This window comes from Tachysurus vachellii, chromosome 5, assembly GCF_030014155.1.
Source record: "Tachysurus vachellii isolate PV-2020 chromosome 5, HZAU_Pvac_v1, whole genome shotgun sequence".
NCBI lineage: Eukaryota > Metazoa > Chordata > Actinopteri > Siluriformes > Bagridae > Tachysurus > Tachysurus vachellii.
Window position 1 is genome coordinate 1,650,001 of NC_083464.1, and position 22,319 is coordinate 1,672,319.

Below are 22,319 nucleotides of genomic sequence, written 5' to 3' on the forward strand. Positions count from 1 at the left end.
ACAAAGTCACGCAAAGCTCGCCGCACCACCATATGGCTGGAGGAGGGAACTGCGGCAGGGGTCGGGGACGTTGTGTCCAGCTGTCCTGGCTGCAAACACACACACACACACACACACACACACAATACATCTGATAAGAACGCTTTGCTTCGTCGTTTATTATAAAGCTGTTTAGATGAATCTAAATGACTTTAAAACAACATACAAAATCATTTCTGCAAACAAAAACTCTTTGAAATAACATTCTTAAGAGAAATGATGAAACAAAAGAGACAGCAAGAGAAAGAGCAGAGAGATTTACTCACGTGTGGCAGAAAGACTCCACCTCTCCGAAACAAGAGCTGATCATTAGAGCAGATGAAGATAAAAGCAGAAAGAAAAAGAACAGAACAAGCAAATAAAGAGAAAAGGCTGCTGATGGAAAAAAAACATGAAAAAAATGGAGAAGATGGAACATCGTAGCAGTGTGTGTGTGTGTGTGTGTGTGTGTGTGTGTGTGTGTGTGTGTGTGTGTGTGTATACCTTGCAGGTGTAGTAGTAGTATGGTGTATCCAGTGCCAGTAATCCCTGTAGAGCAGCTGGTCTGGGCTGAGAGTCGTGTAGGAGGAGTCCATGCTCCTGGGTCATAAAGAACGTCACCACCGACACGTCCACCTGTCACAAAACACCACAGAAACACATCCACCTATCACAAAACACCACAGAAACACATCCACCTGTCACAAAACACCACAGAAACACATCCACCTGTCACAAAACACCACAGAAACACATCCACCTGTCACAAAACACCACAGAAACACATCCACCTGTCACAAAACACCACAGAAACACATCCAGCTATCACAAAACACCAGAGAAACACATCCACCTATCACAAAACACCACAGAAACACATCCACCTGTCACAAAACACCACAGAAACACATCCAGCTATCACAAAACACCACAGAAACACATCCACCTATCACAAAACACCACAGAAACACATCCACCTGTCACAAAACACCACAGAAACACATCCACCTGTCACAAAACACCACAGAAACACATCCACCTATCACAAAACACCACAGAAACACATCCACCTGTCACAAAACACCACAGAAACACATCCACCTGTCACAAAACACCACAGAAACACATCCACCTATCACAAAACACCACAGAAACACATCCACCTGTCACAAAACACCACAGAAACACATCCACCTGTCACAAAACACCACAGAAACACATCCACCTATCACAAAACACCACAGAAACACATCCACCTGTCACAAAACACCACAGAAACACGTCCACCTATCACAAAACACCACAGAAACACGTCCACCTATCACAAAACACCACAGAAACACGTCCACCTATCACAAAACACCACAGAAACACATCCACCTATCACAAAACACCACAGAAACACATCCACCTGTCACAAAACACCACAGAAACACATCCACCTGTCACAAAACACCACAGAAACACATCCACCTGTCACAAAACACCACAGAAACACATCCACCTATCACAAAACACCACAGAAACACATCCACCTGTCACAAAACACCACAGAAACACGTCCACCTATCACAAAACACCACAGAAACACGTCCACCTATCACAAAACACCACAGAAACACGTCCACCTATCACAAAACACCACAGAAACACATCCACCTGTCACAAAACACCACAGAAACACGTCCACCTATCACAAAACACCACAGAAACACGTCCACCTATCACAAAACACCACAGAAACACGTCCACCTGTCACAAAACACCACAGAAACACATCCACCTGTCACAAAACACCACAGAAACACATCCACCTGTCACAAAACACCACAGAAACACATCCACCTGTCACAAAACACCACAGAAACACATCCACCTATCACAAAACACCACAGAAACACGTCCACCTATCACAAAACACCACAGAAACACGTCCACCTATCACAAAACACCACAGAAACACATCCACCTGTCACAAAACACCACAGAAACACATCCACCTATCACAAAACACCACAGAAACACATCCACCTATCAGAGAACAGTATACATCATACCTATATACACTGACCATCCAACTCTGTCATATATATATAAATATTTCTCAATGTGTGCATATACAAAAACAGAACAATAGATATTGCTGTGTGTGTGTGTGTGTGTGTGTGTGTGTGTGTGATCTGTACCTTGTCTGTGGCATGTGATTGGTTGGTGATGCGGTACTCTGAGTTCACAAGAACCGTTTCACACACAAAGAGGCGTGGCTCACTCTCATCCCAAAACTGAGAGACTGGATAACGACCTGCAAGCTCTGCCTCCGCATGCTGGGCACTGTAACACACACACACACAGACACACACAGACACACACAGACACACACAGACACACGTCATAGCTCCCCTTTGTAAGTTTGTGTCAGCAGCTTCGTTGTTTAAACATACTTCTGCGGTGGTTTGCAGTAGTCAGAACACACACACGGACACACACACACACCTGTGGCTGTCATCGGGTTGTGAGAGGCCGCTGAAAGGTCGACCAGTGAAGAAGTCAAAGTGAGAGAGTGTGTCCATCTCCACATCATAGAAATAGACCTTGTGAGCAGGACGCCCATTTACCTGTGAACACACACACACACACACACACACACACACACACACACACCTGTATGAGCTTGTTGTTCCTACACCACAGGCATTAATATGGAGAAGTTGTTGCTCTATTTTCCAAATAATAATTTCAGTTAAAACAGGCAGATCCTGTGGGGCAAAACATACACCAAGAGACAAGAGTCCCTGACAAAAGACCTGAAGTGCCATTGAAATATATTTCTAATCAAGATTTCTTTACAAGTAATATGGCTCATTTTAATCCCAACAGCTTTTGTAATAATGTTTCAGTGCAAAACGAAACTGTCAAAAAGTATTCTGATATTCACAGCTTGGTAAAACCCACTGAGTCAAGTGTTGTCGCCTTGTCATATGAGCTTCACCTGTGACTAATAATGGATCAATTAGGTCTCAGGTGTGTATAAAAAGAACCCCAGTACACTAGAACTTCACATCTACTGCAACTTGACCTCTACAAACATGCCTAAGATTCACACTGAGACTAAAGTTTTGATTATCAAGAGGCTGAAGACCAGATCTACAGCTGATGTGGCAGACACCTTCAATGTGTCTCAACGTCAAGTACAGAGGATAAAAAAAAGAGACTGGAGACGTTTTGGACAAGCCCAGGTCAGACAGACCCCGCAAGACAACTACTTGAGAGGACCGTTTGTTGGCTCAAAAATCCAAGGCCAGCCCATTTTCCACTGCAGCAGAGCTCCACGAGACCTGGTCACCTGAAGTGTGTCAACCAGAACAGTTTGTCGGATTCTGTCTCCAAATGGCCTCCATGGTCGAATCGGTGCCCAGAAGTCAGCACTAAACAAGAGACAAATGAAAACCCGTGTGGTATTTGTCAAGGCCCACAGCCTGCTAAAAGGATGGACGCTGGAAAAGTGGCAGAAGGTGGATTTTTCAGATGAATCTTCTGTTGAATTACACCACAGTCGCCACAAATATCACAGGAGACCTACTGGAGCCCGCATGGATCCGAGATTCACCCAGAAAACAGTGAAGTTTGGTGGCGGAAAAATCATGGTCTGGAGTTCCATCCAGTATGGGGGTGTGTGAGAGATCTGCAGGGTAGAAGGCAACATCAATAGTCTAAAATACCCAGAAATCTTAGCTACCTCTTATATTCCCAACCATAAAAGAGGCCAAATCCTGCAGCAGGATGGTGCTCCATCACATACTTCCATCTCCACATCAAAGTTCCTCAAGGCGAAGAAGATCAAGATGCTCCAGTATTGGCCAGCCCAGTCACCAGACATGAACATCGTTGAGCATATGTGGGATAGGATGGAAGAGGAAGCATGGAAGACGAAACCAAAGAATATTGATGAACTCTGGGAGGCATGCAAGACTGCTTTCTTTGTTATTCCTGATGACTTCATCAATAAATTGTATGAATCCTTGCCAAACAGCATGGATGCAGTCCTTCAAGCTCATGGAAGTCATACAAGATATTAAATTTGGATCTCACAGCACCGCTACTTCATTTGCTGACATATTTTTGTATTTGCAGTAAATTTGTTCAATTTCTGTAAAGGTGCCAAAATCTGTGTGTGTGTATGTATGTATGTATGTATATGTGTGAGTGTGTATGTGTGCATGTATGTGTGAGTGCATGTATGTGTGAGTGTGTGAGTGTGTGAGTGTGTTTGTGTGTGTGTATGTGTGAGTGTGTGTGTGTGAGTGTGTATGTATGTGTGAGTGTGTATGTTTGTGTGTGTGTATGTGTGAGTGTGTATGTGTGTGTGAGTATGTGTGTATGAGTGTGTGTGTGAGTATGTGTGAGTGTGTGTGAGTGTGTGTGTGTGTGTGTGTATGTGAGTATGTGTGAGTGTGTGTGAGTGTGTGTGTGTGTATGTGAGTATGTGTGAGTGTGTGTGAGTGTGTGTGTGTGTATGTGAGTATGTGTGAGTGTGTGTGAGTGTGTGTGTGTGTATGTGAGTATGTGTGAGTGTGTGTGAGTGTGTGTATGTATCATACCTGTACATACATACCTGTGTGATCAGCATGCTCAGTTGGCTGCCATTAGCATTGCACTTGACGGATTTTAGAGCTCCAAGGTCAGGAATGAGTTCAGCCATGTTCTTAGCGTTACACAGTGGTTTGGCCTCTCTACACACACACACACACACACACACACACACACACGCACACACACGCACGCTAAATTTAATTATAAATAAATATAATTATATTTAAAGACATTACAAGGACTAGGCTGAATGATTATGTGTATGAGTGTGTGTGTTGTGTAACCTGCGTGAGAGGTCAAACACTCTGATATGAACGGTGTCAGTCCCTACAGCCAGGTACAATCCACACACACTCAGTATGACAGGGTTCCCCTCTGCCTCTGTAAACACCAGAAGCTGCTTTACAGTGCCCTGGAACACACACACACACGTCAGTCTATGTAGGCAGAATGAAATGTCTATGGTTTTTAGGAAAAATTCATTGTGTGTGTGTGTGTGTGTGTGTGTGCTGTAACTGACTTGTTGTGTGCGGACTTGCACTCGGTTCGGCTCGACAGTATAAATATTCTCTTCATGAACTGCCAGAGCAGCAGAGTCACACTGAAAAGAAGCTAGAGACAGACAGAGAGAGATATTTATAAGTCTGTGGAAAATCATTCATAGTGGCATAAATATATCTGTAGAAAGGTGTGTGTGTGTGTGTGTGTGTGTGTGTGTGTGTGCGTGTGTGTGTGTGTGTGGAGAGAGACTTACCTATGCTGCGTAGAGACTGTCCTGATTTCTCATACACTGTTACATTCCTCCCGTCCCACACAGTCACTGTGTCCTTGCAAACACACACAGGTCTAGTTAACAGTCTGAGGTGGGTGGTTGTGTATATACAGTTGTATGCAAAAGTTTAGGCACCCCTGACAATTTCCATGATATTCCTGTATAAATATTTTGTGTGTTTTATCAGCAATTTCATTTTGATCTATTAAATAACTGAAGGACACTAAAGTAATATTTCAGTAGTGACATGAGGTTTATTGGATTAACAGAAAATGTGCAATATGAATCAAAACTAAATTAGACAGGTGCATAAATTTGGGCACCCCAACAGAAAAATCACATCAATATTTAGTAGAGCCTCCTTTAGCAGATATAACAGCCTCTAGACACTTCCTATAGCCTGTAATGAGTGTCTGGATTCTGGATGAATGTATTTTGGACCGTTCCTCCTTACAGAACATCTCCAGGTCAGTTAGGTTTGATGGTTGCCGAGCTGGACAGCTTCACATCACCACACAGATGTTCAGTGATATTCAGGTCTGGGGACTGGGAGCCGTTCCAGAACATTGTATTTGTTCCTCTGCAGAAATGCCCCAGTAGATTTTGAGCAGTGTTTTGGGTCGTCGTCTTGTTGAAATACCCAGCCCCGGGGTAACTTCAGCTTTGTGACTGATTCCTCAACATTATTCTCAAGAATCTGCTGATATTGAGTGGAATCCATGCGACCCTCAGCTTTACCCAGATTCCCAGTACCGGTACTGGTCACAGCATGGTCCTACAGCATGATGGAACCTCCACCAAATGTTACTGTGGGTAGCAAGTGTTTTTCTTGGAATGCTGTGTTCTTTTGCCCCCATGCATAAAGCCCCTTGTTATGACCAGATAACTCAACCTTTGTGTCATCACTCCACAGCACCTTATTCCAAAATGAAGCCGGCTCGTCCAAATGTGTGTGTGCAGAAAAGGCTTCTCTCTCATCACTCTCCAGTTCAGCTTCACCTTGTGCAAAGTGTGCTGAGTTGTTGAGCGATGCACAGTGACACCATCTGCAGCAGGTTGATGTTGTAGGTCTTTGGAGGTGGTCTGTGGGCTGTTTTTGACCTTCTCACCATCCTTCAGCTCTCCAATATTTTACATAGCCTGTCACTTCTGGCTTTAACAAGAACTGTACCTGTGGTCTTCCATTTCCTCACTATGTTCCTCACAGTGGACATTGACAGCTTATATCTCTGCCATAACGTTTTGTAGCCTTCCCCTAAACCATAATGTTGAACAATCTTTGTTTTCAGGTCATTTGAGAGCTGTTTTCAGGCCTCCGTGTTGCCACTCTTCAGAGGAGAGTCAAAGAGAACAACAACTTGCAATTGACCTTAAATCCCTTTTCTCATGATCAGATGAACCTGTCTATGAAGTTCAAGGCTTAATGAGCAACCAAACCAATTGTGTGTTCTAATTAATCAGTGCTCAGTAGTTACAGGTATTCAAATCAACAAAATGGCAAGGGTGTGCAAATTTATGCACCTGTCTAATTTAGTTTTGATTCATATTGCACATTTTCTGTTAATCCAATAAACCTAATTTCACTACTGAAATATTACTTTAGTGTCCTTCAGTTATTTAATAGATCAAAATGAAATTGCTGATAAAACACCCAAATATTTATACATGAAAATTGTCAGGGGTGCCTAAACTTTTGCATACGACTGTACAGTGTGAGGGGTGTGTGAGTGTGTGTTATGTGTATATACAGTGTGAGGTGTGTGTTATGTGTATATACAGTATGAGGTGTGTGTGAGTGTGTGTTATGTGTATATACAGTGTGAGGGGTGTGTGTGTGTGTATGTTATGTGTATATACAGTGTGAGGGGTGTGTAAGTGTGTGTTATGTGTATATACAGTGTGAGGGGTGTGTGTGTGTGTGTTATGTGTATATACAGTATGAGGTGTGTGAGTGTGTGTTATGTGTATATACAGTGTGAGGTGTGTGAGTGTGTGTTATGTGTATATACAGTATGAGGTGTGTGAGTGTGTGTTATGTGTATATACAGTGTGAGGGGTGTGTGAGTGTGTGTTATGTGTATATACAGTGTGAGGGGTGTGTGTGTGTGTGTTATGTGTATATACAGTGTGAGGGGTGTGTAAGTGTGTGTTATGTGTATATACAGTGTGAGGGGTGTGTGAGGGTGTGTTATGTGTATATACAGTGTGAGGGGTGTGTGAGTGTGTGTTATGTGTATATACAGTGTGAGGGGTGTGTAAGTGTGTGTTATGTGTATATACAGTATGAGTTGTGTGAGAGTGTGTTATGTGTATATACAGTGTGAGGGGTGTGTGAGTGTGTTATGTGTATATACAGTGTGAGGGGTGTGTGTGTGTGTGTGTTATGTGTATATACAGTGTGAGGGGTGTGTAAGTGTGTGTTATGTGTATATACAGTATGAGTTGTGTGAGAGTGTGTTATGTGTATATACAGTGTGAGGGGTGTGTGAGTGTGTGTTATGTGTACATACAGTATGAGTTGTGTGAGTGTGTGTTATGTGTATATACAGTATGAGGTGTGTGTGAGTGTGTGTTATGTGTATAGACAGTATGAGGTGTGTGTGAGTGTGTGTTATGTGTATATACAGTGTGAGGGGTGTGTGAGTGTGTGTTATGTGTATATACAGTGTGAGGGGTGTGTGTGTGTGTGTGTTATGTGTATATACAGTGTGAGGGGTGTGTGAGTGTGTGTTATGTGTATATACAGTGTGAGGGGTGTGTGTGTGTGTGTTATGTGTATATACAGTGTGAGGGGTGTGTGAGTGTGTGTTATGTGTATATACAGTGTGAGGTGTGTGTGTGTGTGTTATGTGTATATACAGTATGAGGTGTGTGAGTGTGTGTTATGTGTACATACAGTATGAGTTGTGTGAGTGTGTGTTATGTGTATATACAGTGTGAGGGGTGTGTGAGTGTGTGTTATGTGTATATACAGTGTGAGGGGTGTGTGTGTGTGTTATGTGTATATACAGTATGAGGTGTGTGAGTGTGTGTTATGTGTATATACAGTATGAGTTGTGTGAGTGTGTGTTATGTGTATATACAGTGTGAGGTGTGTGTGTGTGTGTGTTATGTGTATATACAGTATGAGTTGTGTGAGTGTGTGTTATGTGTATATACAGTGTGAGGTGTGTGTGTGTGTGTGTTATGTGTATATACAGTATGAGTTGTGTGAGTGTGTGTTATGTGTATATACAGTGTGAGGTGTGTGTGTGTGTGTGTTATGTGTATATACAGTATGAGGTGTGTGAGTGTGTGTTATGTGTATATACAGTGTGAGGTGTGTGAGTGTGTGTTATGTGTATATACAGTATGAGGTGTGTGAGTGTGTGTTATGTGTATATACAGTATGAGTTGTGTGAGTGTGTGTTATGTGTATATACAGTGTGAGGGGTGTGTGAGTGTGTGTTATGTGTATATACAGTGTGAGGGGTGTGTGTGTGTGTGTTATGTGTATATACAGTGTGAGGGGTGTGTAAGTGTGTGTTATGTGTATATACAGTGTGAGGGGTGTGTGAGGGTGTGTTATGTGTATATACAGTGTGAGGGGTGTGTGAGTGTGTTATGTGTATATACAGTGTGAGGGGTGTGTAAGTGTGTGTTATGTGTATATACAGTATGAGTTGTGTGAGAGTGTGTTATGTGTATATACAGTGTGAGGGGTGTGTGAGTGTGTTATGTGTATATACAGTGTGAGGGGTGTGTGAGTGTGTGTTATGTGTACATACAGTATGAGTTGTGTGAGTGTGTGTTATGTGTATATACAGTATGAGGTGTGTGTGAGTGTGTGTTATGTGTATAGACAGTATGAGGTGTGTGTGAGTGTGTGTTATGTGTATATACAGTGTGAGGTGTGTGAGTGTGTGTTATGTGTATATACAGTGTGAGGGGTGTGTGAGTGTGTGTTATGTGTATATACAGTGTGAGGGGTGTGTGTGTGTGTGTGTGTTATGTGTATATACAGTGTGAGGGGTGTGTGAGTGTGTGTTATGTGTATATACAGTGTGAGGGGTGTGTGTGTGTGTGTGTTATGTGTATATACAGTGTGAGGGGTGTGTGAGTGTGTGTTATGTGTATATACAGTGTGAGGTGTGTGTGTGTGTGTTATGTGTATATACAGTATGAGGTGTGTGAGTGTGTGTTATGTGTATATACAGTATGAGGTGTGTGAGTGTGTGTTATGTGTATATACAGTATGAGTTGTGTGTGTGAGTGTGTGTTATGTGTATATACAGTATGAGTTGTGTGTGTGAGTGTGTGTTATGTGTATATACAGTATGAGTTGTGTGAGTGTGTGTTATGTGTATATACAGTATGAGGTGTGTGTGAGTGTGTGTTATGTGTATAGACAGTATGAGGTGTGTGTGAGTGTGTGTTATGTGTATATACAGTGTGAGGTGTGTGAGTGTGTGTTATGTGTATATACAGTGTGAGGGGTGTGTGAGTGTGTGTTATGTGTATATACAGTGTGAGGGGTGTGTGAGTGTGTGTTATGTGTATATACAGTGTGAGGGGTGTGTGTGTGTGTGTTATGTGTATATACAGTGTGAGGGGTGTGTGAGTGTGTGTTATGTGTATATACAGTGTGAGGTGTGTGAGTGTGTGTTATGTGTATATACAGTATGAGGTGTGTGAGTGTGTGTTATGTGTATATACAGTGTGAGGGGTGTGTAAGTGTGTGTTATGTGTATATACAGTGTGAGGTGTGTGAGTGTGTGTTATGTGTATATACAGTATGAGTTGTGTGAGTGTGTGTTATGTGTATATACAGTGTGAGTTGTGTGTGAGTGTGTGTTATGTGTATATACAGTATGAGTTGTGTGAGTGTGTGTTATGTGTATATACAGTGTGAGGGGTGTGTGAGTGTGTGTTATGTGTATATACAGTATGAGGTGTGTGAGTGTGTGTTATGTGTATATACAGTATGAGGTGTGTGAGTGTGTGTTATGTGTATATACAGTATGAGTTGTGTGAGTGTGTGTTATGTGTATATACAGTGTGAGGGGTGTGTGAGTGTGTGTTATGTGTATATACAGTATGAGGTGTGTGTGTGAGTGTGTGTTATGTGTACATACAGTATGAGTTGTGTGAGTGTGTGTTATGTGTATATACAGTATGAGGTGTGTGTGTGAGTGTGTGTTATGTGTATATACAGTATGAGGTGTGTGTGTGAGTGTGTGTTATGTGTATAGACAGTATGAGGTGTGTGTGAGTGTGTGTTATGTGTATATACAGTATGAGGTGTGTGTGTGAGTGTGTGTTATGTGTATATACAGTATGAGTTGTGTGTGTGAGTGTGTGTTATGTGTATATACAGTATGAGGTGTGTGTGTGAGTGTGTGTTATGTGTATATACAGTATGAGTTGTGTGAGTGTGTGTTATGTGTATATACAGTATGAGTTGTGTGTGTGAGTGTGTGTTATGTGTATATACAGTATGAGTTGTGTGAGTGTGTGTTATGTGTATATACAGTATGAGTTGTGTGAGTGTGTGTTATGTGTATATACAGTGTGAGGGGTGTGTGAGTGTGTGTTATGTGTATATACAGTATGAGGTGTGTGAGTGTGTGTTATGTGTATATACAGTATGAGTTGTGTGTGTGAGTGTGTGTTATGTGTACATACAGTATGAGTTGTGTGAGTGTGTGTTATGTGTATATACAGTGTGAGGGGTGTGTGAGTGTGTGTTATGTGTATATACAGTATGAGGTGTGTGTGTGAGTGTGTGTTATGTGTATATACAGTATGAGTTGTGTGAGTGTGTGTTATGTGTATATACAGTATGAGTTGTGTGAGTGTGTGTTATGTGTATATACAGTATGAGGTGTGTGAGTGTGTGTTATGTGTATATACAGTATGAGTTGTGTGAGTGTGTGTTATGTGTATATACAGTATGAGTTGTGTGAGTGTGTGTTATGTGTATATACAGTATGAGGTGTGTGTGAGTGTGTGTTATGTGTATATACAGTATGAGTTGTGTGAGTGTGTGTTATGTGTATATACAGTATGAGTTGTGTGAGTGTGTGTTATGTGTATATACAGTATGAGTTGTGTGAGTGTGTGTTATGTGTATATACAGTATGAGGTGTGTGTGAGTGTGTGTTATGTGTATATACAGTATGAGTTGTGTGAGTGTGTGTTATGTGTATATACAGTATGAGTTGTGTGTGTGTGTGTGTTATGTGTATATACAGTATGAGTTGTGTGAGTGTGTGTTATGTGTATATACAGTGTGAGGGGTGTGAGTGTGTGTTATGTGTATATACAGTGTGAGGTGTGTGTGTGAGTGTGTGTTATGTGTATATACAGTGTGAGGGGTGTGTGTGTGTGTGTTATGTGTATATACAGTGTGAGGGGTGTGTAAGTGTGTGTTATGTGTATATACAGTGTGAGGTGTGTGAGTGTGTGTTATGTGTATATACAGTGTGAGGTGTGTGTGAGTGTGTGTTATGTGTATATACAGTATGAGTTGTGTGAGTGTGTGTTATGTGTATATACAGTATGAGTTGTGTGTGTGAGTGTGTGTTATGTGTATATACAGTATGAGGTGTGTGTGTGAGTGTGTGTTATGTGTATATACAGTGTGAGGTGTGTGAGTGTGTGTTATGTGTATATACAGTATGAGGTGTGTGAGTGTGTGTTATGTGTATATACAGTGTGAGGGGTGTGTGAGTGTGTGTTATGTGTATATACAGTATGAGGTGTGTGTGTGAGTGTGTGTTATGTGTATATACAGTATGAGGTGTGTGAGTGTGTGTTATGTGTATATACAGTATGAGGTGTGTGAGTGTGTGTTATGTGTATATACAGTATGAGGTGTGTGAGTGTGTGTTATGTGTATATACAGTATGAGGTGTGTGTGAGTGTGTGTTATGTGTATATACAGTATGAGTTGTGTGAGTGTGTGTTATGTGTATATACAGTATGAGTTGTGTGTGTGAGTGTGTGTTATGTGTATATACAGTATGAGTTGTGTGAGTGTGTGTTATGTGTATATACAGTATGAGTTGTGTGTGTGAGTGTGTGTTATGTGTATATACAGTGTGAGGGGTGTGTGAGTGTGTGTTATGTGTATATACAGTATGAGGTGTGTGTGTGTGAGTGTGTGTTATGTGTATATACAGTATGAGTTGTGTGAGTGTGTGTTATGTGTATATACAGTATGAGTTGTGTGAGTGTGTGTTATGTGTATATACAGTATGAGTTGTGTGAGTGTGTGTTATGTGTATATACAGTGTGAGGGGTGTGTGAGTGTGTGTTATGTGTATATACAGTATGAGTTGTGTGAGTGTGTGTTATGTGTATATACAGTATGAGTTGTGTGAGTGTGTGTTATGTGTATATACAGTATGAGTTGTGTGAGTGTGTGTTATGTGTATATACAGTATGAGGTGTGTGTGTGAGTGTGTGTTATGTGTATATACAGTATGAGTTGTGTGAGTGTGTGTTATGTGTATATACAGTATGAGTTGTGTGAGTGTGTGTTATGTGTATATACAGTATGAGTTGTGTGTGTGAGTGTGTGTTATGTGTATATACAGTATGAGGTGTGTGTGTGAGTGTGTGTTATGTGTATATACAGTATGAGTTGTGTGAGTGTGTGTTATGTGTATATACAGTATGAGTTGTGTGTGTGTGTGTGTTATGTGTATATACAGTATGAGTTGTGTGAGTGTGTGTTATGTGTATATACAGTGTGAGGGGTGTGAGTGTGTGTTATGTGTATATACAGTGTGAGGGGTGTGTGAGTGTGTGTTATGTGTATATACAGTATGAGGTGTGTGAGTGTGTGTTATGTGTATATACAGTATGAGTTGTGTGTGTGAGTGTGTGTTATGTGTACATACAGTATGAGTTGTGTGAGTGTGTGTTATGTGTATATACAGTATGAGTTGTGTGTGTGAGTGTGTGTTATGTGTATATACAGTATGAGTTGTGTGAGTGTGTGTTATGTGTATATACAGTATGAGTTGTGTGAGTGTGTGTTATGTGTATATACAGTATGAGTTGTGTGTGTGAGTGTGTGTTATGTGTATATACAGTATGAGGTGTGTGTGTGAGTGTGTGTTATGTGTATATACAGTATGAGTTGTGTGAGTGTGTGTTATGTGTATATACAGTATGAGTTGTGTGAGTGTGTGTTATGTGTATATACAGTATGAGGTGTGTGTGTGAGTGTGTGTTATGTGTATATACAGTATGAGTTGTGTGAGTGTGTGTTATGTGTATATACAGTATGAGGTGTGTGAGTGTGTGTTATGTGTATATACAGTGTGAGGGGTGTGTGAGTGTGTGTTATGTGTATATACAGTATGAGTTGTGTGTGTGAGTGTGTGTTATGTGTATAGACAGTATGAGGTGTGTGTGTGTGTGTGTTATGTGTATATACAGTATGAGGTGTGTGTGTGAGTGTGTGTTATGTGTATAGACAGTATGAGGTGTGTGTGAGTGTGTGTTATGTGTACATACAGTATGAGTTGTGTGAGTGTGTGTTATGTGTATATACAGTATGAGGTGTGTGTGTGAGTGTGTGTTATGTGTATATACAGTATGAGTTGTGTGAGTGTGTGTTATGTGTATATACAGTATGAGTTGTGTGAGTGTGTGTTATGTGTATATACAGTATGAGTTGTGTGAGTGTGTGTTATGTGTATATACAGTATGAGTTGTGTGAGTGTGTGTTATGTGTATATACAGTATGAGGTGTGTGAGTGTGTGTTATGTGTATATACAGTATGAGTTGTGTGAGTGTGTGTTATGTGTATATACAGTATGAGGTGTGTGTGTGAGTGTGTGTTATGTGTATATACAGTATGAGTTGTGTGAGTGTGTGTTATGTGTATATACAGTATGAGGTGTGTGTGTGAGTGTGTGTTATGTGTATATACAGTATGAGTTGTGTGAGTGTGTGTTATGTGTATATACAGTATGAGGTGTGTGTGTGTGAGTGTGTGTTATGTGTACATACAGTATGAGTTGTGTGAGTGTGTGTTATGTGTATATACAGTATGAGGTGTGTGTGTGAGTGTGTGTTATGTGTACATACAGTATGAGTTGTGTGAGTGTGTGTTATGTGTATATACAGTATGAGGTGTGTGTGTGAGTGTGTGTTATGTGTATATACAGTGTGAGGGGTGTGTAAGTGTGTGTTATGTGTATATACAGTATGAGTTGTGTGAGTGTGTGTTATGTGTATATACAGTATGAGTTGTGTGAGTGTGTGTTATGTGTATATACAGTATGAGTTGTGTGTGTGAGTGTGTGTTATGTGTACATACAGTATGAGTTGTGTGAGTGTGTGTATTACCTTGGTGACCTGCACAGCTCTGACATGTGTGTCTGTGCGCAGTGTAAAGTGTGTGTTAGAGGTGAAGCAGGTCAGGCTGATCTGTGTGGGTGAGAGCTGCATTGCTGCCCCCTGCTGGTTGTAGTGAGAACTCATCACATGTTCACTCAGAATTAACACCGTACTGCTGTTACACACCGCCAAGAGCTGCAAACTGGATCCCCACTACACACACACACACACACACACACACACACACACACACACACACACATACAAGGAAAGAGAGAGAGAGAGTCAGACAGACAGAGGGACAGAGAGACAGAGAGAATGTTTATTGTAATGTTTAGTAAATGGGCAGTCTTGGTGAATTTAGGTGTGCAGTCTTGAATTTCTTTTAGGATCGATCTGTCTTTGCATCCATCCACCCATCCATCCACCCATCCATCCACCCATCCATCCATCCACCCATCCATCCACCCATCCATCCATCCACCCATCCATCCACCCATCCATCCACCCATCCATCCACCCATCCATCAGTGAATTCTGGGTACTACAGTCCACCAGTACCTGTAACTGTGTAATGTTTCCCTCCAGTTCTGTAGGTGTCTGTAACCTCCACTGAGTTTTTGTTTCTTCTTTCTGATTGGTCAGTGTCACCATCTGCCACATAGCGACACGCCCCCTACTGGTGCCTGCTGCAAGGACCGCTATAAAATGAATAAAAGAAAAAATGTCATCATAATACATCATACTGCACAATCAGACAGTCATGACGGTGTGTGTGTGTGTGTGTGTGTGTGTGTGTGTGTGATTGTGTGAGAGGTGTGTGTGTGTGTGTGTGTGTGTGTGTGTGATTGTGTGATTGTGTGATTGTGTGAGAGGTGTGTGTGTGTGTGTGTGTGTGTGGTGTGTGTTCACCTTTAGCAGAACAGAAGGACACACAGTTGAGCAGCTCTCCTTTCTCATAGCCAAGTTTTTCATCCAGAGACAAGACATAGTTATCATCTCTCTCCAGATCCCACAACCTGCACACACACACACACACACACACACACACACACACACACACACACAGTCAGTCCCACATTATACACACTACTCACTACATAAACACCTTCAGGCCACAGTAGGCGTGTCAAGAACCATGGTGTGTATCTACACGACATTGGCTACACTGAGTAAAAGGTCACACCTGATGATCTGATCTCCTGATGCAGTGATTAGCAGGCCAGTCTCCGTCCACACCATGTCTAGGCTCTGACCTCCCCTACCACTTAGCTTCACCTACAACACACACACACACACATTAATCATTGCTAAAGAACATTATAGTGTGTTTAAATTAACAGTATGTTTAATAAATACAGAATAATTTGGTGTGTTCTTAACGAATGTCACCTTGCTGAGCTCCTGAGCGCCACCTTCTGAATCGAGGCTGAACTGTGAGAGCAGCAGGGAGTCTGTGACAACAGCAAGTACGGCCCTGCGCTCCAAATAACACAGTTTCTGCACGTTGCCCTCTACAGTCAGCAAGTGTACACTACGGCCGTGCTCATCCACACTGTACACAGAACCTGTCACACACACACACACACACACACACACACACACACACACACACACACACACACACACACATTCAAGCAAAAAGTACTGTGAGAGAGGTCAAAGAGAGAGAGAGAGAGAGAAAGAGGGGGGAGAGAGAGAGAGAGAGAGAGAGAGAAAGAGGGGGGGAGAGAGAGAGAGAGAGAGAGAGAAAGAGGGGGGGAGAGAGAGAGAGAGAGAGAGAGAGAGAGAGAGAAAGAGGGGGGGGAGAGAGAGAGAGAGAGAGAGAGAGAGAGAAAGAGGGGGGGGGGGAGAGAGACGCACCATCAGTAGTGCTAACGTAGATGATGAGTCCTTCTTGTGAACCAGGAGACCAAACTCCGCCCCTTTTACCACTTTTCTTCCAATTAAATTTATCCAGAGCCTCTTCATCACCACTGACCGCTGCTTTTGCCAACATTGCAACGTCTCTGTACTCAGACACACACACTTTATGTAAGTACATTTAATAACAATTAATCTGCAAACATATGAATAAGTAAATTATACAACCCAAATCTCTTCCTTCACAGAAAAACTAATCCCACACTGAGTAACTAATCCCACCCTTTACATTTAAAAAATATAAACAATTCAACTAATCCCACCCCCTCGTTAAACAGTGTGTGTGTGTGTGTGTGTCTCACTCTGTGGGTGGTGTGGGTCTGAAGATGCAGTTGGTTAAGGGTTTATTGTAGGTCTGTTTCGTTATGTGTGTTCCATTCAGTCTTCCCCGAGCATCCAGCTTCCACACAACCAGCACCCCTGTCTACACACACACACACACACACACACACACACACACACACAATTATGTATACAGTGTTCTTCTAGAAGCATGTGTGCGTGTGTGTGTGTGTGTGTGTGTTGACCTGATCTCCTGTGACCAGTCTGGCTCCATTGCAGCTCCACTCCAGCAGTGTGATACAGGCGGTGTGTGTGTTGTTGGGCAGGGGTGTGTTTTCTCCATGAGGGTGTGTGAGCAGTAGAGTTTCTCCTGTTTCCCAGCCCACAGCCAGCACCGGTTTAGTGGGATGCCAACGCAAAAGGACCGCATGACACACACGCTCCACATGACACAACTCTACACGCTCACCCTGAAATCAGACACACACACACACAGACACAGACAGACACACACACACACACACACGTAAGTTAGGGTGTCCTGACAATCCTGCAGTTAAATGTTCCTTGTCCTTTTCAACTCACCTGTTGCAGGTAAATGTCTACACAGCCTCCGGAGGCGGGGCTAAAGGAGCCGACAGCCAATAAGGGCTGAGCAGTGTGCCACGTGATTAGAGTCGTCTCTCTGTCACTGTCCGGTGCATCAATACGGTGATCAAAATAAACAGCCATCACCTTTAATAAATGTAAAATAAACAGACATCACCTTTAATAAATGTAAAATAAACAGACATCACCTTTAATAAATGTAAAATAAACAGACATCACCTTTAATAAATGTAAAATAAACAGACATCACCTTTAATAAATGTAAAATAAACAGACATCACCTTTAATAAATGTAAAATAAAAGCCATGACCTTTAATAAATGTAAAATAAAAGCCATGACCTTTAATAAATGTAAAATAAAAGCCATGACCTTTAATAAATGTAAAATAAACAGACATCACCTTTAATAAATGTAAAATAAAAGCCATGACCTTTAATAAATGTAAAATAAACAGCCATCACCTTTAATAAATGTAAAATAAAAGCCATGACCTTTAATAAATGTAAAATAAACAGCCATCACCTTTAATAAATGTAAAATAAACAGACATCACCTTTAATAAATGTAAAATAAACAGACATCACCTTTAATAAATGTAAAATAAACAGACATCACCTTTAATAAATGTAAAATAAACAGACATCACCTTTAATAAATGTAAAATAAAAGCCATGACCTTTAATAAATGTAAAATAAACAGACATCACCTTTAATAAATGTAAAATAAAAGCCATGACCTTTAATAAATGTAAAATAAACAGACATCACCTTTAATAAATGTAAAATAAAAGCCATGACCTTTAATAAATGTAAAATAAAAGCCATGACCTTTAATAAATGTAAAATAAACAGACATCACCTTTAATAAATGTAAAATAAAAGCCATGACCTTTAATAAATGTAAAATAAAAGCCATGACCTTTAATAAATGTAAAGTTTAATAACAGAACACAAAGATATGATCTTATATATAGGATATTAATTCACTCAGGAGCTGAATGTTAAAACATAGATCACTTTTTTAACTGTAAAACCCAGATAATCATAAATCCATATTATTTTTCACGTTAATATTAAAACAGAAAGAAGGAAAGAGTATTAAATATTTGTGAATAAAACACTGTGCTGTTTTCTCTCATCTGTCCATATAAGTGTACTCATCTTTATGAGTATTATATATCTGTCCATGTAAATGCGGACACGTCCCAAATCACTAGTGTGTTAGAGCTGTAGTTCACTATCTAGGGTGTGTAGCGCCCTTAGTGCTCACTCACACTGTCACTTATCTAGGGAGCTACATGCTAAATGTAACACTGCACTTGTCTAGGGCTCTACATCCTACACGGCCGCACTTATCTAGGGAGCTACATGCTAAATGTAACACTGTCACTTATCTAGGGAGCTACATACTAAATGTAACACTGTCACCTATCTAGGGAGCTACATACTGAATGTAACACTGTCACCTATCTAGGGAGCTACATACTAAATGTAACACGGCCGCACTTATCTAGGGAGCTACATGCTAAATGTAACACGGCCGCACTTATCTAGGGAGCTACATGCTAAATGTAACACTGCACTTATCTAGGGAGCTACATGCTAAATGTAACACGGCCGCACTTATCTAGGGATCTACATGCTAAATGTAACACTGTCACTTATCTAGGGAGCTACATACTAAATGTAACACTGTCACCTATCTAGGGAGCTACATACTGAATGTAACACTGTCACCTATCTAGGGAGCTACATACTAAATGTAACACGGCCGCACTTATCTAGGGAGCTACATGCTAAATGTAACACGGCCGCACTTATCTAGGGAGCTACATGCTAAATGTAACACTGCACTTATCTAGGGAGCTACATGCTAAATGTAACACGGCCGCACTTATCTAGGGATCTACATGCTAAATGTAACACTGCACTTGTCTAGGGCGCTACATGCTAAATGTAACACTGCACTTATCTAGGGCGCTACATGCTAAATGTAACACGGCCGCACTTATCTAGGGATCTACATGCTAAATGTAACACGGCCGCACTTATCTAGGGAGCTACATGCTAAATGTAACACTGTCACTTATCTAGGGAGCTACATGCTAAATGTAACATTGCACTTGTCTAGGGAGCTACATGCTAAATGTAACACTGCACTTGTCTAGGGAGCTACATACTAAATGTAACACTGCACTTGTCTAGGGCTCTACATGCTAAATGTAACACGGCCGCACTTATCTAGGGAGCTACATGCTAAATGTAACACTGCACTTGTCTAGGGCGCTACATGCTAAATGTAACACGGCCGCACTTATCTAGGGAGCTACATGCTAAATGTAACACTGTCACCTATCTAGGGAGCTACATACTAAAAGTAACACTGTCACCTATCTAGGGAGCTACATACTAAATGTAACACTGTCACCTATCTAGGGAGCTACATACTAAATGTAACACTGTCACCTATCTAGGGAGCTACATACTAAATGTAACACTGTCACCTATCTAGGGAGCTACATACTAAATGTAACACTGTCACCTATCTAGGGAGCTACATGCTAAATGTAACACTGTCACCTATCTAGGGAGCTACATGCTAAATGTAACACTGTCACCTATCTAGGGAGCTACATACTAAATGTAACACTGACACTTATCTAGGGAGCTACATGCTAAATGTAACACGGCCGCACTTATCTAGGGAGCTACATACTAAATGTAACACTGACACTTATCTAGGGAGCTACATGCTAAATGTAACACGGCCGCACTTATCTAGGGAGCTACATACTGAATGTAACACTGTCACCTATCTAGGGAGCTACATACTAAATGTAACACGGCCGCACTTATCTAGGGAGCTACATACTGAATGTAACACTGTCACCTATCTAGGGAGCTACATACTAAATGTAACACGGCCGCACTTATCTAGGGAGCTACATACTAAATGTAACACTGTCACCTATCTAGGGAGCTACATACTGAATGTAACACTGTCACCTATCTAGGGAGCTACATACTAAATGTAACACTGTCACCTATCTAGGGAGCTACATGCTAAATGTAACACTGTCACTTATCTAGGGAGCTACATGCTAAATGTAACACGGCCGCACTTATCTAGGGAGCTACATACTAAATGTAACACTGACACTTATCTAGGGAGCTACATGCTAAATGTAACACGGCCGCACTTATCTAGGGAGCTACATGCTGAATGTAACACTGTCACCTATCTAGGGAGCTACATACTAAATGTAACACTGTCACCTATCTAGGGAGCTACATACTAAATGTAACACTGTCACCTATCTAGGGAGCTACATACTAAATGTAACACTGTCACCTATCTAGGGAGCTACATACTAAATGTAACACTGTCACCTATCTAGGGAGCTACATACTAAATGTAACACTGTCACCTATCTAGGGAGCTACATACTAAATGTAACACTGTCACCTATCTAGGGAGCTACATACTAAATGTAACACTGACACTTATCTAGGGAGCTACATGCTAAATGTAACACGGCCGCACTTATCTAGGGAGCTACATACTAAATGTAACACTGACACTTATCTAGGGAGCTACATGCTAAATGTAACACGGCCGCACTTATCTAGGGAGCTACATACTGAATGTAACACTGTCACCTATCTAGGGAGCTACATACTAAATGTAACACTGTCACCTATCTAGGGAGCTACATACTAAATGTAACACGGCCGCACTTATCTAGGGAGCTACATACTGAATGTAACACTGTCACCTATCTAGGGAGCTACATACTAAATGTAACACGGCCGCACTTATCTAGGGAGCTACATACTGAATGTAACACTGTCACCTATCTAGGGAGCTACATACTAAATGTAACACGGCCGCACGTATCTAGGGAGCTACATACTAAATGTAACACTGTCACCTATCTAGGGAGCTACATACTGAATGTAACACTGTCACCTATCTAGGGAGCTACATACTAAATGTAACACTGTCACCTATCTAGGGAGCTACATACTAAATGTAACACTGTCACCTATCTAGGGAGCTACATACTAAATGTAACACTGTCACCTATCTAGGGAGCTACATACTAAATGTAACACTGTCACCTATCTAGGGAGCTACATACTAAATGTAACACTGTCACCTATCTAGGGAGCTACATACTAAATGTAACACTGTCACCTATCTAGGGAGCTACATACTAAATGTAACACTGTCACCTATCTAGGGAGCTACATACTAAAAGTAACACTGTCACCTATCTAGGGAGCTACATACTAAATGTAACACTGTCACCTATCTAGGGAGCTACATACTAAATGTAACACTGTCACCTATCTAGGGAGCTACATACTAAATGTAACACTGTCACCTATCTAGGGAGCTACATACTAAATGTAACACTGTCACCTATCTAGGGAGCTACATACTAAATGTAACACGGCCGCACTTATCTAGGGAGCTACATACTAAATGTAACACTGTCACCTATCTAGGGAGCTACATACTAAAAGTAACACTGTCACCTATCTAGGGAGCTACATACTAAATGTAACACGGCCGCACTTATCTGGCCTTCCACACAAACACAGCGCTCATATTTAACTTCTACAGTAGAAACCCGTGTAAGTGTTTATAAAAGATTACCTTGACGTCTTTTGTTTGGTGTTAAGTTTGGTGTTAAGTCGCATCAGAGCGACTAAACACGCCGTAAATCAGAGCTCGCTGTTTGCTGTGGGCTTCGTGAGGCGTCGCTTCCGGTTACCGAGG

The 22,319-nt window shown here is 41.3% G+C and overlaps 1 protein-coding gene across 1 annotated transcript in view; it reads right to left on the minus strand.

Moving 5' to 3' along the window:
* The window catches only part of ift140 (intraflagellar transport 140 homolog (Chlamydomonas)), a 63,125-nt gene extending 40,806 nt beyond the window's left edge, over positions 1 to 22,319 (minus strand). Inside the window, exons 1-18 of the mRNA XM_060869484.1 lie at positions 22,197 to 22,319; positions 17,508 to 17,657; positions 17,168 to 17,392; positions 16,943 to 17,064; positions 16,581 to 16,726; positions 16,110 to 16,285; positions 15,904 to 15,995; positions 15,630 to 15,736; positions 15,279 to 15,418; positions 14,727 to 14,930; positions 5,363 to 5,435; positions 5,129 to 5,220; positions 4,893 to 5,020; positions 4,631 to 4,748; positions 2,512 to 2,633; positions 2,205 to 2,349; positions 523 to 654; positions 1 to 89 (exon numbers count right to left, since the gene is read on the minus strand). The exon at positions 1 to 89 is cut by the window's left edge and continues 111 nt beyond it. Coding sequence (XP_060725467.1) covers positions 1 to 89; positions 523 to 654; positions 2,205 to 2,349; positions 2,512 to 2,633; positions 4,631 to 4,748; positions 4,893 to 5,020; positions 5,129 to 5,220; positions 5,363 to 5,435; positions 14,727 to 14,930; positions 15,279 to 15,418; positions 15,630 to 15,736; positions 15,904 to 15,995; positions 16,110 to 16,285; positions 16,581 to 16,726; positions 16,943 to 17,064; positions 17,168 to 17,392; positions 17,508 to 17,654 — 2,258 coding nt within the window. The 5' untranslated portion in view covers positions 17,655 to 17,657; positions 22,197 to 22,319. The remainder of the gene's footprint in view (positions 90 to 522; positions 655 to 2,204; positions 2,350 to 2,511; positions 2,634 to 4,630; positions 4,749 to 4,892; positions 5,021 to 5,128; positions 5,221 to 5,362; positions 5,436 to 14,726; positions 14,931 to 15,278; positions 15,419 to 15,629; positions 15,737 to 15,903; positions 15,996 to 16,109; positions 16,286 to 16,580; positions 16,727 to 16,942; positions 17,065 to 17,167; positions 17,393 to 17,507; positions 17,658 to 22,196) is intronic.